The 20,447-nt window shown below is 34.2% G+C and overlaps 1 protein-coding gene across 1 annotated transcript; it reads left to right on the top strand.

The window, feature by feature from the left end:
• The first annotated feature begins 9,804 nt into the window (after positions 1–9,804).
• Positions 9,805–20,181, top strand: hrasb (HRas proto-oncogene, GTPase b). The gene is made up of 6 exons (XM_056462043.1): positions 9,805–10,065; positions 13,415–13,548; positions 15,711–15,889; positions 15,993–16,152; positions 16,474–16,597; positions 19,402–20,181. Exons 2-5 carry the CDS (start codon positions 13,438–13,440, stop codon positions 16,591–16,593), a joined length of 570 nt encoding a protein of 189 aa, XP_056318018.1. The 5' UTR covers positions 9,805–10,065; positions 13,415–13,437; the 3' UTR covers positions 16,594–16,597; positions 19,402–20,181.
• The last annotated feature ends 266 nt before the right edge of the window (positions 20,182–20,447 follow it).

Raw genomic sequence — 20,447 nt, 5'->3', positions numbered from 1 at the left:
AATTCTGACTTCAACTGTATGTATGTATGTATTTATTTATATGTATGTATGTATGTACAGTACACTGTAAAAAATTATATGATCAAGTACTCCTGACAACATATGTTTTTGTTGATTGTAACTTATTAAAGTTAATCATGTTTTAACTTAATTTTATGAGTTATACAAGCGAGTTATATAAGCTTTTTTAAGTCAGTTTAATAAAAGTTCAGTGGACTCATAAAGTTAATTTGATTCAGCTTAAAAATTTAAGGCAGCCAGGATTTATACAATGTCATCCCAGTTGATCTAAATTAATGAAATCTTTCCAAATAGAGTTCAAATCATCTGGGAAAATTATATTCATATCGCAATATTTATATCGCAGCAAAACAAAATACCACAATCATGCAGCCCTAATATGTATTTATGTTTGTATTTATTTAGATTTACTTTTCTGTATGTATGTATGTATGTATGTATGTATGTATGTATGTATGTATGTACACTACAGTGCTCAGCATAATTGAGTACACCCCATTTTGAAAATGAATATTTGTATCCATTTCTCAGTAAATATAGGCAATGTATTTTGGTGCATTTAAACAAAACAGATTTATTAAACAGATATATTTATCAAAATAATATTTTAGTCACTACATATTACATAAACATATTTAGAAACTGAAATATAATACAATTAAATTCAAGCTAAATATTGAAAAAATTACAACCTACTAAAATTTATTTTGCTTCTCTTGATTTTTCCTCTTTTTTAAATTTGTATTTAATATTTTGTTAGATAAGCTCCAGATTTGGCTTCAGTACTGACAAATCTAATGTATATGCACAAATATAATATTGTACTGCTTCCTATTAAAATTTAAAAGAGAGATTTGTGAGGGGTGTACTTATATATGCTGAGCACTGTACATTTGTATGCATGTATTTACTTATGTATTTATTTATTTTTAGATTTATTTTTTTATTTTTTTAATAATTTATTTGTTTATTGTGCATTTCTACAGATTTATAAATAGCTACTAGGGTGTTGAATATTTTTTTCTGCATATTTTTTTTGTAAGACGAGGTCGCTTTATTTTACAACAATATGATATTGATATTTACTCAACAGCTAAATTGTTTTCATTTTCTATATCAGCAATGGTGTTTCCCCATGTCAATGGTTTGCTGTCATAGTTTTAGGTTTTGTGTTTTTCCAGGATTTTGCCATGCAGTTGCTAAGTTTAAGTGTAGTTGTGATGTTACTATAAGGCTGATACAGTGTTTTGAGTGGTTGCTGGGTAATTGCTCATTTCAAAACAGCCCAACCCCTATGTATACACGACCATTTGAAATGGCTCGGTACACCTCAATGTACCTCAACGTCACATTGTTTTAGTTTTATTTTCTGCTAGGTGGAAAAATGTTTGCGGTCTGTATGTTTTCTTTTTTTTACCTTTCCTCAAAATGTTCCTCACCAAGGCACTAGAAAATACTAAGAATATACTAACAAGCTACACATTATTTTGTGTCTTTGTTACAGTGTAACTATACACTTACTGTAAGTACTGAGTAATATTTATTAAAATGTGTTCTTACTACATGGTTAGGATTGAGATGAGGGTTAGGTTTAATGTTAGTTGTGTTAATAAATGCATTATTTATTGTTATTACTATATAAAGTACATGTAAGATGTGTAACAAGAACAGTGTAAAAATGTTTTAAAGGTTTTACCCTATATATAAATACTGAGAAATACTATTATACACCATTATTACATATTATAATTTTGTCATTATTACAATATTACATGTGTTAAACTTTCAACGTTGTAAAAAATTAAAACCATAAAGGTTTGGAATTACTTGAGGGAAAGTAAATAGTGAGTAAATTTGCATTTACAAGGAATGGTTCAGTTATTTGACAAAAAATGAAACCACTCACCCTCAAGTTGTTCCAAACCTTTATGATTTTCTGTTCAACACAAATGAGGAAATTTTGAAAAATGTTGGTAACAAATGCTTGAGGATACTCATTAACTTCTGTAGTAGGAAAAAAATACTACATATGGACTGTCTGGTTTACCAACATTCTTGAAAAGATCTTGTTCAACAGAATAAACAAAGTAAGTTGAATGAGTAAGTTTGAATCAATAGATGCTGAATAAATTATGATTGATTTCCCATTCATTTCTTGAAAACTATGATGAAAACAAAGTTCAGAAGAAATTAATTGACATAATATTAAATATAAACGTCTTTACTGTCACTTATGATCAATTTTATGCACCCATGCTAAATAAAGCATTAATTTATTTGAATAAAAAATCCAAACTTTTAGAGATGCAGAATAGCCAGTTTTCAATAGTCAAGGTTTCATTTATTTCAACCTGATGCTGAAAAAGGTAAACCCAAAAATATCTCATTTTAAAGGGATAGTTCACCCCAAAATGACAATTCTGTTATCATTTACTCACCCTCTACTTATTTCAAACCTTTATGAGTTTCTGTTTCGTCTGTTGAACACAAAAGAAGATACTGTACTTTAAAAAATATTGAAAAATGTAAAACATTGACTTCCATAGTATTTGTTACAGGTTTTCAGCTTTTCCTGAATATCTTCTTGTGTGTGGAAAAAAATAAAGAAACTCATAAAGGTTTCAAACCACTCAGATGAGAGTAAACAGTGAGTACATTTTCATTTTTGGGTGAACTAACCCTTCAAGCATGAGTAAAAGTAATCCCACTTGTTTCAGACATTTATTTTACAAGTCAATAAAAATGTTTTAAACACATGCTGCCCTAAATACCCAATTAAACTGCCACATTAACACATGAAAACCAGCACTCTCAATGAAACTCCAAAACTCCCTGAACTAAGCAAGTAAAAACACTTAGACACTACACTCAGGGTATGTTAATGTGCCTATAACTGACATAAAAACTGTTGTTTTTTACTTTGTGTTCTTGAAAAGGTTCATGTTGGCTGTCAAGTACTCGCACATGAACACGCAATAACCAGGCTGCTATCAGTACTACTTATCAAGAGAAGTTATTTGTGTTATTCCCCCCTACGGCAGAAATCCTGCTTTATGTTGACTGAAATCATGGAAAGGCTTTAAACAGCTTAAATAATTTTGTGCTTTTATGGCTCAAACTGACTTACTCTTACTTAGTCTTGTTGAATAAAGGGTGTACTTAATAACTGCAATAACCGTAATTATTATTATGTGTAGTTACAAGTTAGTGGCGCCATCTAGCTAAGCTCTCCTAAACACACATTGTTTAACAGTATTACATGTAAAACATTATTGATAATTAAAATACACAAATTAAAGTTTCTGCCTGTTTTACAGCATTTAAAAATGATTTCCAAATTTGATTTAAATCCATAAAACATGTAAAAACGAAAAAAGTGTCTTAAAGCTATACCTAATTTTTTGTCAACTTATATGGATTGACCCCCTCAATGTATTTTCAATTGTATTAGTATGATTTTATGTTTTATTTATGTTATCATTATTGTTATCAATATTACTATTATTATTATTGTTGTTGTTGTTATTATTATTTATTGTTTATTATTATTTTGTACTGTTTTGTTTATTATATGCTGCTGGAATATAATGTTATAAATGTCTGTTTCTTGTTTGAAGGTTTGAGAAGGAGAGCGAAAAATTATTGATAAAATCAGATATTGTCTCATGCAAAAGAGAAAATTATGCCAATCATTAATCTTATTAAATGGACAGTTCACTCGAAAAAGAAAATTTACTCACTATTTAGTATTTACTCTGGCCCAATCCCAATTCTACCCCTTAGCCCTTCCCCTTACCCCTACCTCTCATTTTGCGCGTTCACGTAAATTGGTAGGGGTGTCCCAATTCTCTTTAGCTTGAAGGCGTAGGGCTAAGGGGAAGGGCTAGATACCCCTTCCAACAGAGATTTTTCAGGACCACACTGGAAACCAAGGGGTAAGATAGTTTCCCAGAATACACCAGCCACAATGGCAGCATGGCTGCACACGGAAGTAAGGAGATCCACAAATTAGTAATTATTTTGTCTTTATGAAATTTTTTTACAAGCATATGTTTTAATATATTCATAACCGCATTCGTGTTTTACCGTCATGCTTTTTAAAAACAATGGTAAAATAAAAACCTGACCTTTTTACAGTATCTGGTATAATGTTAATGTTGTGTTTGTGTGCTTACATAGATGAGTCTGGCCACGGTGTAAATGCACAGTACAGTTATGATCTTCTTATGATGTTATTATCATCACGTTATGATGGCATGATATATGCCTTCAGTGATTTCTTGAAGATAAATACCAAAAAATAACGCGACTGGAATAACTACAGCAGTCGCGATCGTCGATCTCATATGAAGCAAGAGATCGCAATGACATATGACGTGTGCAGGTGCTGTAGGGGCATTTCTTAGGGGTAAATTTTAAAGCCCTTACCCTTCACACTCTGTTTCAAGAGCCATGGGGAGGGGGAAAAATAGAATTGGGTTTGGGCTCTACCTTAAGTGGCTTCAAACCTTTATGGGTTTCTTTTTTCTTTTGAACACAAAAGAAGACATTTTAAAGAAAGCTGAAAACCTGTAACCATTGACTTCCACAGTAAACAAATACAGTGGAAGTCAGTGGTTACCGGTTTCCAGCTTTCTTCAAAATATCTTCTTTTGTGTTTAACAGAAGAAATAAAATCCATAAATATTTGTAACAAGTAAATGATGAGTAAATTATGACAGAATTTTCATTTTTGGGTGAACTATCGCTTTAATATACATTGTTTAGGTCAGTGTTTCCCACCTCTGTTCCTGGAGCAATCCTACAGTGCATGTCTCTTTTATCTGGTCCATTAAGTTCAGGTTTTGAAGTCTCTTCTGATGTTGAGATGAGTTGATTTAGGTGTATTTGATTAGGAAGAGTTTGAAAATGTGTACTGTTAATGTGCCTCCACTGGGAAACACTGGTTTAGGTGACTGTTAAAATCAAAAATTAAGTTATTAACAGAAAAATTGGCAGTCAGAACTGAGTAATAATAATAGCTTTATAATTTGTGTGGCCAAGTGGGACATATTTATTTTTGCAAAACAGTTGCTTTTATGGATTTTGCATTTTCTAATATTCACTTATGTCTATTTATTTAAAAAGAAATCTATTGTTAACATTACATACTATCTTTTCGTTTCATTTGCCATTTTTAAATCAGATTAATTAATTGTAATTCCACATGCTATTCAATTAAATCACTTGTTTCCAATATATTATCATTCATTCATTCATTCATTTTCTTTTTGGCTTTGTGCCTTTATTAATCTGGGGTCGCCACAGTGGAATGAACCACCAACTTATCCAGCATATGTTTTACGCAGCGGATGCCCTTCCATATGCAACCCATCACTGGGAAACACCCATATACTCTCATTCACACTCACACACTATGGACAAACTAGTTCATCCAATTCACCTATAGCGCATGTCTTTGGACTTGTGGGGGAAACTGGAACACCCGGAGGATACCCACGCAAACATGGGGAGAACATGCAAACTCCACACAGAAATGTCAACTGACCCAGCCGAGGCTTGAACCAGCGACCTTCTTGCTGTGAGCGACCCACTGCGCCACCGCGCAGCCCTCAAAATATTTTCTATATTATTATTATTATTAGTGTTTTTAATATTTAGTATTTACTATTAATATCGTTTCAATTATTTTGTGTCAAAACATCCCTTGAGTGGGGCTGCAGCCATCTTTTCTTCTGTTTTGACCTTGATCGATCACATGTCTGATTGCATTTTTCTACCGTACACAGCCTGCATTTAAATAGCCCCAAAACGCTGCTGTCAGATAAATCACCAAATTAAAAATATTCTGCTCTTATTCAAAGATGGTGGCGTGTAAGCATACCTTCAGTTATGCACTAATTATAAAATGTACAGTGCTCAGCATAATTCAGTAGACCCCAGTTTGAAAATGAATATTTTAGCCATTTTTCAGTGAATATAGGCAATGTATTTTGGTGCATTTAAACAAAACAGATTTATTAAAAAGAAAAATTGATTAAAATAATATTTTAGTCACCAAACATATTTAGAAACTGAAAGATAATACAATTAAATTCAAGATAAATATTGAAAAAAAATACAACCTACAAAATTTTAACTAAATTGTTCATTTTTTTTGCTTCTCTTGATTTTTCCACTTTGTTAAATTTGTATTTAATATTTTTCTATAACTTATAAATTTGGCTGTACTAGTTTTGTTAAAGTTTGTTAGTTATTTTGTTAGATAATCTCCAGATTTTGCTTCAGTATTGACTAATCTAAAGTATAGGCACAAATATAATATTGTACTGCTTCCTATTAAAACATGAATTTAAAAGAGATGTGTGAGGGGTGTTCTTATATATGCTGAGCACTGTACATATGTATGCATGTATTTACTGACGTATTTATTTATTTTTAATAAAAAATTATTTTAAAACTATAGCCTAAATAGACTACTTAGAACCATATAGGGTATTGAAGCATTACGCATCTCACACATTTTTTCAACACGAGCTACACAATCTAACTTTCTGATGCACGATTTTTCACATTATACTTGTTGCATCTTTAGGCCTGATGTTTATAAAGGCCAGAGGAGAGACATTTGCCTTTTTATCCTTTCACTATCAACATGGCCACCTTGATGAGTCCATGTTTGCTGTTAATTTACACGACAGAGAGGTGAACACTAAACAGGCTCACATCACTCCCAAAGCTACGGCCTCCGTTATCTACAACAGAACATCTTGCACTGGTTAGACATGGCACAAATAAAGTCTGAAAGTGATGGACGCCCCCATAAAACAAATGACAAACTGCTCAAGGCACAATGTCTTTCACAACCCAGACCTAAAAACAGATTAAAAATGTGGAAACTCACTTAAATAAGCTACATTCTTTGATAGATATTAGTTGCTGATGTGGTATAAACAAATAAAATGTAATTACCTGAGGCACCATTACAGATGTAAATGAGATACCATGCATTATCTTCCAGGACCCCTGAACATGTGCAGTTTTCTCGACTAGAAGCTTCATTACTGGATAAAAAACACAGCTATTGAACAGCACACTCGTTTATTGACTTACCTCTTGTAAACTCTTGAGATGCACAGGAGAGCAGAGAGTGAAGCAACAAGCTGAAGGTAAGAAAAGGATCTGTATGACTTTGTCAAGGCCTCACCAGACAAGTGAAGTGGGACTGCGGCTCTTGGTCGCCTTGACGACGGATGCTTTTTCAAGCAAATCAGCCAATGAAAGGCGCGCTGCTCGTCATTCAGAAGAGCACGTGACCCTCGGGCTGCTTTCAGCTGCAGGAGACAAGAAGCGCGAGGATGAATGAGGGGGTAATGATTTTTCTTTATGTTCTTTCAACTTTTTTTCTTCTTTTTTTTATATATAATGGCGTGGTCCCAGAACTAAAGTAGATGTCTGGAATGTGTTTGAGGTTAAACGGATTTGGAGTGTGTGCCTTAAGGCTGTTAAATATTGCCACCTAGTGGAGAATTCTGTGAGTTACCTCAGTGAAGCACTGTTTTTGTCACACACAGTTGAAGTCAGAATTATTAGCCCCCCTTTGAATTGTTTTTCTTTGTTAAATATTTCCCAAATGATGTTTAACAGAGCAAGGAAACTTTCATAGTATGTCTGATAATATTTTTTCTTCTGGAGAAAGTCATTTGTTTTATTTCGGCTAGAACAAAAGCAGTTTTTAATTTTTTATGAACCGTTTTAAGGTAAAAATTAGCCCCTTTCAGCTTATTTTTTTTTCTCGACCGACTAAACAACAAACCATCGTTATACAGTAACTTGCCTAATTACCCTAACCTGCCTAATTAACCCAATTAACCTAGTTAAGCCTTAAAATGTCACTTTAAGCTGTTTAGAAGTGTCTTGAAAAATATCTAGTCAAATATTATTGTCATCGTGGCAAAGATAAAATAAATCAGCTATTAGAAATGAGTTTTTAAAACTAATATGTTTAAAAATGTTTTGAAAATATCTCTCCATTAAACAATTAAACAGAAATTGGGGAAAAAAAATAAACAGGGGGGCTAATAATTCAGACTTCAACTGTATATTAACAAATAATCAAATAATCCTCAAGCATTTTCAAGCATTTAATGTAAACGTTATATATTTAACTTCTTTATCATTAAAGCAATTAAAAGAAAAACACATTCTTTCTAAATATTGCCTCTGTGATCGTGACCTAGATGTAGAAAAGGGCAGACATAAAACATCCTGGACTCCTAAAAACAGAGAATATGTAAACAGTGTGACAGAAATCAAATAGAGGATGAGACACACTTCCTTCCTGTTCTGCCCCAAATACACCACAACTAGAGAAATATTTTTTTTTTCACCAATTTGAAACATTAATTCATTCAGTTTTTACTTTAAATGACTTTACCATGTACTCAGAGAGGATGCATTGATGTCTAAACTAGCTGCAAAATATGTGTACACCCTACACACCAGAACAGAAATGGTTAATGTAAATTCATGTGTCTTATTTAAATAATCTAGACTTTTTATTATTATTATTATTATTATTATTATTATTATTATTATTATTATTATTATTGTAATTGTTATAATTATCAAATGTATCATCTATTTCTTATTTTCTGTAATTTTTTAATTATTTTTAATTTGATGATGTTAATATATTACATATTCAAAATGCTTGAATAAAATGCTTAATAAATTATGTTTTATATATATATATATATATATATATACAGATAGATAGATAGTTGAACTCAGAATTATTACAATAATAGTCATAATAAACATAATAGTCTTAATAACTGGTTACTAATAACTGATTTATTTTATCTTTGCCATGATGACAATATTTGACTAGATATTTTCAAGACACTTCTATACAGCTTAAAGTGACAAAATCAAATTTATTTTACCACTAAGACTACTATTTACTGTGTTTACTATGTATTCTTTTTTATGTAAACTTTATAAATGCTTTGCTTATACATTTGTAACATTTGTCATGCAATAAAGCAATTGTTGAATTTAATTGAATTGAGAGAGATTTCTGATTTAGTTTATTTTTTATATTTTTATTTGTATTTTTATTTAATTAGTATTACTATTACTATTATATAACTGTATATTTTAACACTACACTACTATTAACTGTTTTTACTATGTTTTTAATATATGTATGTTATTTTTTAATGTAAACTTTATAAATGATTTGAGAAAGAGAAGGGAAGAGAAAGAAAGATGCAGCTGTTATCAATATGATAACGCTTATTGATTTATTTATTTTCTCGTTCTGTTTCAATCAAATGTATTTAAATTTGTATATATTTTTATTTAATTGTTAATATTATTGTTTGTTTATTTATTTAGCTGTATGGCTCATTGTTTATAACAATAATACAGAATAAACCTAAAGAGAAGGAAAGATGCAGCTGTTATCAATATGATAACATTTATTGATTTATTTGTTTGCTTGTTCTGTTTCAATGAAATATATATCAATTATTATATATTATTATTTTATATTAATATAATTCTGTGTTTATTTTGCTGTAAGGCCCATTGTTTTATAAAAATAATACAAAATAAACCTAAAGAGAAAGAAAGAAAGATAGTTTTCTGTGTAATAAGACAGCCCACCTGTAATGTAAGAAGGCTGAGAGAAAGAGAGAGAGAGAGAGAGAGAGAGAGAGAGAGAGAGAGAGAGAGAGAGAGCACGAGTGTGCGTGTGTGTGTGTGGTGTTTGTGTGTAGTATTGAGAAGGTTTGGGCGTGTGCTGTAGCTCTCAGCGCCCTCTTCTTCTTCCTCCCCCTACACACACACACCGCTCTTGTATGTGTGTAGTCGACGCTCACCGGCAGTTCAATGTTTATGTTGATGTCCTCTGCTTGAGTGAAGCAGTGCTGTCTGTCTAATGAGGAAAACAGCGGCGAGAGGAGCAGCGGGAAGGATGTCGACATATTATTGACTGATTTATCGGCGTCGAGGAGAACGAGCAGAGCCCTGTGTTTTGTAAGTAACGTTAATCCAGCCGCTGCTTTCACTGCTGTCTGTGTGTCGTGCAGGAATAACAGCAACAAAATGTTCCCCCGAGCGTCTGCAAGGAACATTTTGTTGGCTTCGAGACGTAAATCAGTTGACCAGCATCATCGCGAAACTGACGAGCCGCTGCTACTACTGAAAACGAAACAAATGCGTCAAATCAGTGCTCGCGCCTCAATTCCATTCATCTCTAGTTTGGAACATACTAGCGGTCTGTGAAACTATAGTAGCTTAATCATGCACATACAGCTCAATGCAGGAGGAATGATGGGTTGATTGATACCAACAGAGCCAGAAACGTTGCACTAAATAAGACTTTTTTTTTTCAAACTGCAGTCTGTTTTGTTTAGGGAGGATTATGAAACTTAAATCATTAGATTTGGTTGCTGGTAAATGTCTTGTAAGGTTAGCAGAGATCAACACATCTAAATGACCGCGTTGTTTACATTGGCCATCGTCTGAAGAAAAAAAATCAATAAAGGTGATGTCATTGTGTTCGAGGATAATAGAAAAACCAAATGAGATTTATTCCTGCATCACACACACACATACATACATACATATATACATACATACATATAGATAAATGATATGTTAGTATATAGAAAACATATAAGAGACATCTTTGAAAATTCGTTCAGTTTCTCTTGTGCTTACAGAATTTATTAGCTATGGATTTGAGTAAAATATTAATAGGCCTATTTGTTTTATTCTGTAAAGTATCAATTTTCTATTCATTCTGTTACGTTTCTTTCTCATTTCAGATATAATAATGCCACTTTGTAGCGTTGAGTTTTAGAAAATGCAAGACAATTAAAATAAAAAATGTTTGAATTTGTTGTGATTGAAAATCAAGGTTAATCTAGTATACAGTAGATTAGCTAACTTTTCTGAAGTTTGGTAAAACATTGGTATTCTGTAAGGATGCTCCTGTCCATCGGCCGATAATCATATTTTATGACTCGATCGGTACTCACCAATCTGGCTGATCTCATGAACTGATCGCAAGTGTTTGTTTACAAGTTTGCAGAGGAAGATGGGAAACCCGGTCCTACATCATCCAAACCTGCTCCAACATGGAATCAGTTGCTCTTAAAAGGAGGCTAAAGACCATGGCCTCTAGCATCTGTCACTTGAGCACCTTTAGAGGTCAGAGGAGGGAGGTTTACCTGCACAGCACTTCACTAGCTGGCCTCCACTACACACACCCCCTAGACCTCACTCCCATCCGGGTCACGGCACCAATGTAACCCGGTCCTACACCAACCAAACCTGCTTTAAGCTAATATCGAACTGGCGACTCTCCGCATGGGAGTCGTTTGCTCTAACAAGTAGGCTAAAGATCATGACCCCTAGCGTCTGTCGCTAGAGCACCTTTTAGAGGTCAGAGAAGTGAGTTGGTCTCTGCTACATGTCATTACCCGTATATTACACAGCAGCTGTATAACACGTGAGGAGGTAACTATGCATCCACACGGGGCTTCAGCATCAACGCTTGACGCTCAACGCTTCAGGCGTGCCTGAAGTTGCTGCTGACGCGATCGTCATAGCAGCATCAGCCAATGAAGTAAGTTTGCAATTGGCTACTGTCTGAGCTAGGGTATTTGCATAAAGCGATCTGATTGGCTGACACTTCCGTTGGCGCTTGAAAAATTTAGAAATTCTTAACTTCTGCAGCGAGCAACGCTACTGAAGCAGCTTTGAATGATCCACAATTCAGTTTGGCAATGCTTAACATCAACCATTCAAAGTGAATGGGAAGCATTGACGCTGATGATTAATGATGCATCGGCGAAATATGTGCTTCAAACTTTTCTTGATTGAGACTTGTTGAATTGTTCTTCCGTCATTTGCAAGGTTTTCAAATTGCGTTATTGGTCATTATTTTTACCATTTTTTATCTGTTTAAACATTGTTTTCTGTAAAGCTGCTACTGACCATGACATGATCACACTGAAATGGTTATAAGAGACATGTTTAGGGGATTATATGCAACATCCTTAATTTATTCTCTTATGTAAGGAGAGATCTACAATTAATAAGCGTCATCACAAGTAATCGGTACTCGGTATCAGCTGCAAAATTCCAGATTAAAGTATCCCTAGTTATGTGTTTTTTAAATTGTTCATTTTTTGACAACAGCACTAATGTTTTAAGTTAAGAAGAGTTAAGAAATCAGTGTATTGAGGAAAAACTCTGATTTCCAGTCACAACTCCTTTTTTTTGACTAATTGGCATTTTCTTGGAAAAATGCTGTAGATGACAATATTTCCGTATGAAATTTGGAATAAATGCTTTTAGAAATTTGTAAACAAATATGATCATCTTAGTCAAACACACATAATTAATCCAGTAAGTTCAGGAAGACTGACAGTTTCAAGTGGTTTCTTCATTTTATCCATAACTGTATATATTTTAACCCAGTTTTTAACCCTTATCAGAAAATACAACTCGACCAGCTTTGATACCAATGTGAAAGTTGTACAAACCTCCATCAGGGGAAAAAGTGTTTACAGGTACATGACTACATGACAGGTGGAGAAGCTAAAAATAGATTTTCAAATGGAATATTTGATGTAGCATTCAGAGAGCATGGCTGAACTGATGGCCCATAACACCCGTAATGCATTTTGATTTCACTATAATTGAGAGCAGTTGTTTAATAATCTTCTGTAGACACTCGTGTAATACTATAGGTATTTTTTCGCCTTCAAATATGAGAAAAACATCATAAAAAATACCAGTGCAAATAAGTATTAAATAAAATAATATAATTTTAATAACTTAGATGATTAGTTGTTATATGTAGCTTCTTTCTTTTCTTTCATATTTGTGGTTATTCTCCTATGGAACAGTATGTTATGAAACAGAATAGAGTGTGTTAGCATTTTAAATGAAGCCTGGAAAGAGATAAAATCACATAGGCTTACTGAAATAGATATTTATTGTACACATTTTAACCAAAAATACAAATAGATCACTGTTTAGGAAAGTCTTGTAGAAAGTTTCCCTGTCAGCCAAAAATAGCTTTTCATTAAGTCTATCATTACGTCACTACACAAGGGTATTTTCATCTGTCTTTTATATGCTGTCGGCAAGATGAGCACTTTACTCCAGGAAGTGTTGGTATATTTTAAATAGATGTTTACTGACATCCACCTTTACCGTTTAAGCCTATGTGCTCTCTTTCAGTTGTACTTCCTCATCAGCTTATTTTCATTTGGTCAACAAACTGTTTCAAGCTTGTAATGATTAATTGAGAATTTTCCCATTTCTTTATTTTTCCCCAAATATCCTTGTTCCTTTTGTTCTCCCTCAGCTTGTGACAGAGCAGCGGTGAGAATGACGGAGTATAAGTTGGTGGTTGTAGGTGCAGGTGGTGTGGGCAAGAGTGCTCTGACCATTCAGCTCATTCAGAACCACTTCGTTGATGAATACGACCCAACCATTGAGGTAAACCAAAAGCCAAGGTGGTGTATGTTATAATTCATTTTCGTCTCATATTTAGTAGCTGAGATGTACATTTAGGCACACTTTTTTTTAAATACTGGTTTCAGAATGTAGAGATGAACTATTTTGCTAAGTCTTGCTCAAAAGCTCCTCGGTAAACAATTTTTGTTTAGTGTAATTTTGTTCATCTGAAGAAGTCACTCACTTTCCTTTTGCTTAGTCCCTGATTTCTCAGGGCTTGACACAGTGGAATGCACCACCAATTATCATTCATTCATTCATTTTCTTTCAGTTTAGTCCCTTATTTATCAGGGGTCGCCACAGTGGAATGAACCGCCTACTATTCCGGAATATGATTCATACAGCAAATGCCTTTCCAGTACTGGGAAACACCCATACACTCTCACATTCACACACACACACTCATACACTAGAGCCAATTTAGTGCATTCAATTCACCTTTAGCGTATTTTTTTTGGACTGTGGGGGAAACAGGAGCACCCAGATGAAACCCAAGCAAACACGGGGAGAACATGCAAACTTCACACAGAAATGCCAACTGATCCAGCCGGGACTCAAACCAGCAACCTTCTTGCTGTGAGGCGACAGTGCTAACCACTGAGCCACCTTGCAGCCCCATCACCAATTAATCTAAAGAACTGTTATGCTAGAAATATTGCCATCGATGGAAAAAGTGTTAGAGAATCAATGCCAGTGCTGTGTATGTTGACAGATAAATAGCTGGGTTCCCGTGGGTCATGGAATTTATGGAATATCATGGATTTTAAAAGGTCTATTCTAGACATTGAAAGCTGGGGAATTTAATATATTTTTTGTTATAAATTTTAAATGTAAATTTCCATTCATCAAAATGTCATTTATTTATATTTTTTTAAGCGTAGCCTATATTAGATGGCATAAATGGTCGCTAAGAAAATTAAAAATATAGCTATTTAGGTTGCGAGCTAATTACTTTTATGATTAAAAATGTCCCTTTGCAATTTACTATTAAGTAAATTAATTTAGTCGTGTATTTTAAGTCTTAGGTTGGTCTGAAATAATCAATATTTAATGTATGAACTGGTGTAGTATTAATGGCAGGTAGTTAAATTTATGTATATATGCAGTTGAAGAACTATTAGCCCACCTGAATTATTACCCCCCCCTTTATTTTTTTCCCCAATTTCTGTTTAACTGAGAGAAGATTTTTTTTCAACACATTTCTAAACATAATAGTTTTAATAACTCATTTCTAATAACTGATTTATTTTATCTTTGTCATGATGACAGTAAATAATATTTGACTAGATATTTTTCAAGACACTTTTTTACAGCTTAAAGAGACATTTAAAAGCTTAACTAGGTTAATTAGGTTAACTAAGCAGGTTAGGGTAATTAGGCAAATTATTGTATAATGATGGTTTGTTCTGTAGACTGTCGAAAAAAAAAAGAGCTTAAAGGGGCTAATAATTCTGATCTTAAAATGGTTAATAAAAAATTAAAAACTGCTTTTATTCTAGCCAAAATAAAACAAATAAGACTTTCTCCAGAAGAAAAGATATCATAAGACATACTGTGAAAATTTCCTTGCTCTGTTATATAAATATATATATATATATATATATATATATATATATATATATATATATATATATATATATATATATATATATATATATATATACACCATATATATATATATACATATATATATCATTCATTTATTCATTCATTCATTCATTCAATGAACCGCCAACTATTCCAGCATGTTTTATACATCGTATGCCCTTCTTGCTGCAACCCAGTACTGTGAAACACCCATATACTCTTGCATTCATACAGACACTTATACACTATGGCCAATTTAGTTTATTCAATTCACCTACAGTGCATGTCTTTGAATTGTGGGGGAAACCGGAGCACCTGGAGCAGACCCACACCAACACGGGGAGAACATGCACATTCCACACAGAAATGCCAACTGGCCTAGCCGAGACTCCAATCGGTGACCTTCTTGTTCTGAGGCGACAGTGCTAACGACTGAGCCACCGTGTCGCCTATATTAATGTTATACGATCCCCACATAACAAAATATATTTCAATTATTTACCGTAAGAAGAAATAAAATATATTTAATTGGATATTAATGCACTGTTTTTCCTCAGGACTCCTATAGGAAACAGGTGGTGATCGATGGAGAGACGTGTTTGTTGGATATCCTGGATACTGCAGGGCAAGAAGAGTACAGTGCAATGAGAGACCAGTACATGAGGACTGGAGAGGGCTTTCTCTGTGTTTTTGCCATCAATAATACCAAATCTTTTGAGGACATCCATCAATACAGGTTAAAGCAAAGAAACCATCAGAATGCTTATTGATTGTTATTTTATTTGAGCAATCATCATAAATATTGATTTGTTTTGTATTGATTGCATTGCTTTTAAAAGGGAACAAATTAAGAGGGTTAAAGACTCAGACGATGTGCCTATGGTGCTTGTGGGTAATAAATGTGATCTACCAGCGCGCACTGTGGATACAAGACAAGCCCAGGAACTGGCCCGTAGCTATGGGATACCTTACATTGAGACCTCAGCCAAGACACGACAGGTTAGAGGCAGTTTGAATAAATACATACTATTGTGGAAACACACATTTTGCCAAAAAAATCAAGAGACCTTAATGTAATACAGTATATGCTGTGCGCTTTTAAGTCCTGTTCAGGATGTAAGAATGCAAAATCTGAATTTCTCTTTTAAGATTTGTCACTGAGGGTTCTGTGGGGAACTAAAAATGGTGTTTCTGTTGCATCTCCACAAAAAATCCTTTTGGAACCTTTATTTTCATAAGTACCGTAAACAAACCGTAACAAAGAGGCATAATGTTAGAGGAAATGCCCTGATTTGTGTGTGTGTGTGTATTTCTCATCAGGGAGTGGAAGATGCCTTTTACACACTTGTTCGTGAAATCAGGCAGCATAAGTTGAGGAAACTAAACCCACCTGATGACAATGGCCAAGACTGTATGAACTGCCGCTGTGTCGTGTCATGATCTGGTAAACATCTTTACTTTGTAATAGATTACATATCAAGATTCACTTTTTGGTTGCTTTTACTCACACGCACACACACATATATATATATATATATATATATATATATATATATATATATATATATATATATATATATATATATATATATATATATATATATATATATATATATATATATATATATATATATATATATATATATATATATATATATGTATATATATATATATATATATATATGTATATATATATATATATATATATATGTATATATATATATATATGTATATATATATATATATATATATGTATATATATATATATATATATATATGTATATATATATATATATATATATGTATATATATATATATATATATATATATGTGTATATATATATATATATATATATATGTATATATATATATATATATATATATATATGTATATATATATATGTATATATATATATATATATGTATATATATATATATATATATATATATATATATGTATATATATATATGTATATATATATATGTATATGTGTGTGTGTGTGTGTGTGTGTCAAAGCAACCAGAAAGTACTCAGATATAACAACTTAGGACATTAAACACTATATATAAAGTGCTGTTTTTTTGCTTTTAGATTACTTCCTTATTTATATTACCTTAAACAGGATAATCTTATAGCATATTAAATAAAAAAAGAGAAAGATAATGGATGTAAGTAATTATTATATATATTTGTTTTGTTGTTGATTTATATATAATATATAACCTTATGTTTTACAAACAGGCTTTAATGAAGGAGCTACAGAAAGTTCATACTGTATACTGATCAAAAGTAATTATTCATTCATTCATTCATTCATTTTCCTTTGACGTAGTCCCTTATTTATCAAGGGTCGCCACAGCGGAATCTACCGCCAGCTTTTCCAGCATATGTTTTAGCTGCAACCCAGTACTGGGAAACACCCATAGACACTCATTGACACACACACATACACTATGGCCAATTTAGCTTACCCAATTCATCTATAGCGCATGTCTTTGGATTGTGGGGGAAACCAGAGCACCCGGAGAAAATGCATGCCAATATGGGTAGAACATGCACACTCCACACAGAAATGCCAACTGACCCAGCCGGGGCTCAAACCAGCAACCCTTTTGCTGTGAGGTGACAGTACTGCCCTTTTTCACCAATTCCGTTCATAACTTTTATGGACAGAATATCAAAGCGGAGCCTTGGGCTGGAGGGGGTCCGGTTCGGGGACCACAGGATCTCATCTCTGTTATTCGCAGATAGCTTCATTGAACATGGACATTCAGCATGCTCTGGGGCGGTTTACTTCTGAGTGTGACGCGGCTGCAATGAGAATCAGCACCTCCAAGTTTGAGGTCATGGTGCTCCACCAGAAAATGTGGTTTGCCATCTCCAGGTTGGAGGAAAGTCCTTACACCTGGTGGAGGAGTTCAAGTATCTTGGGGTTTTGTTCACGAGTGAGGGAAGGATGGAATGTGAGATTGACAGGCAGATTGGTGCAGTGGCGGCAGTAATGCGGTCGATATATTGGTACGTTGTGGTAAAGAAAGAGCTGAGCCAAAAGGCAAAGCTCTTGATATTCTGGTCAATCTACGTTTCTACTCTCACCTATGGTCATGAGCTTTGGGTCCTGACCGAAAGGACAAGATCTCGCATACAAGCGGCCGAAATTAATTTCCTTCGCAGGGTGGCAGGGCGCACCCTTATAGATAGGATGAGGAGCTCTATTACCTGGGAGGAGCTCGGAGTAGAGCCGCTGCTCCTCGACATCAAGAAAATTCAGCTGAGGTGGCTCGAGCATCTGTTTTGGATGCCTCCTGGACACTTACCTAGGAAGGTGTTCCAGGCATGTCCCACCGGTAGGAGGCCTCGGGGAAGACCCAGGACATGCTAGAGGGACTATGTCTCTTGGCTGGCCTGGGAACGCCTCAGGATCCCCTCGGAGGAGCTGGAAGAAGTGTCTGGGGAGAGGGAAGTCTGGGGTTCTCTCCTAAGACTGCTGCCCCTGCGACCCGGCCCTGAAAAATCTGTTGAAAATGAGTGAATAAATGATTAATGAACGATTATTTTTTAAAGTTTTGTACAGTAAATATGTTCACATATTAAAAGTGAGAGATTTTTGAATGAAGGGTGATTACTTGATTATTAAATTATTGAAGGAAACGCATGCTATCTACTATCTATGATTATTTATTGAACATCAACGCTGAACAACTGACATTATTCCACGCCACCCACGCTCGTCACCGACATCAAACAACACAAAGCCTGCGCTACACATCGTCGCAATGGTAGTTACATTTTTTGAGAGGTGCACAGGTATGCGACCGCGCGAAGGCTGTGCCGGACCATACGCATGCCCTCGAGCCCTCCAGCCTTAACAGAGCGGGGTTATGTGACTCCACACTGGGTAGGATAAGTAACTAAAAAAGTCGACCAGGAATAATTAGATTAATTATAGGTTCTGAATGTCGATTTCGATTACTTTACGATTAATCGCCCAGCCTTAATGCCACATGCTGAAGGATATTTCATATTGACCTTATTTAAAACATTAAAGTAGATACTTCCCTACATTTGACATGCTTTCCATCTATATGAAATCATTTGATTTGATGCAGTCGCCAACATTTACCATTTCGTCTTTGACCCACATATCTCTCTGATTCTCATTGACTCAAGCATGGAAGGATTTATGAATAATTAATCTATTGTGTTCTGCTACTCATGTGTACTCAATTCTGCCCTTCTCTCTGCAGTGAATGCGCATGACGTGGCTTTGAGAGCGCTGCAGCCCTACAGACCACAAACACTGCAACACCTACACACAGACGCTGGACGTTAACAGCAGACTGTGTAAAAGGGAAATCTTTATGCTGTGGCAGCCCTGCAGTCTTTCTATGGGATCTCCCCATCTCTTCTCCTTACGCCGGAGATGATAGAAGTTGTACCTCATTTTAACGGTCTCAACACTGGAGTTGCTTCGACTGGATGAAAGCTGTCACACTTAAATATATCTACATTAAACAAACTATCTACTCGTAACTGGAAGTAATAGCTCAGAACATAACCTCTCATATTGCTTTTGTCAGATGTGGATGTTAGAAAATGCAAGATGGAGAGGAGAACTACTGCGTAACTTAGATTAGCATACGGCTGGATGTGAGAAAGATTTGTATTGTCATTTGCTTAGAGGAAGTCTAACCTAATAAAATGTACATAATGAACGGCGGTCTTCTGCGAACAGGATTTTTAGTGTGTTTATCAGAGGTTATGGCGCAATAGGATAAATGGTGCATCTCTGATAAATCGATTTTGCACATTGTGTAGGGCGATATTTTAAAATGGAGGACACACATTGTTAGCCTTTGGTTTTAGACGGATCTCTGGGTCTTGGATATCAAGATCTGATGGGTTTCATTTATGTTAGACAAATGTATCACAAGTAACTTGCTAAAGAAGGCCTATTGTTGAGCGTTTTTTCGAAAAAATAATCATAATATGAGCATTAGCATACTTAAAAAAAAGCCTTTTTGATATTCTTGCTCACTACAGTTGTTCCCATGTTCAGGGAAAGTCATTTCTAGTATCATATTGTCTAATCTTTCACTTATGCCATATTTATTCCATATTCATGAGTGAAGATGTCATTTAAATGTGTAACGTAAAGGGAAAGAATATGTATCTTCTATCAGACATCATATTCCCTGCAGTAAACCCTCATTGTAGGCTATCCCATGAGGGAATCTTCTTTTATATTCGCTTTATTCATTAACAACATTTAACTTTTTAATGACAGAGAGAA

Source organism: Danio aesculapii, chromosome 7 (genome assembly GCF_903798145.1).
Source record: "Danio aesculapii chromosome 7, fDanAes4.1, whole genome shotgun sequence".
Taxonomy (NCBI): domain Eukaryota; kingdom Metazoa; phylum Chordata; class Actinopteri; order Cypriniformes; family Danionidae; genus Danio; species Danio aesculapii.
The sequence above is the reverse complement of the archived record's forward strand: the minus strand, read 5'-3'. Positions and strand labels throughout refer to the sequence as shown.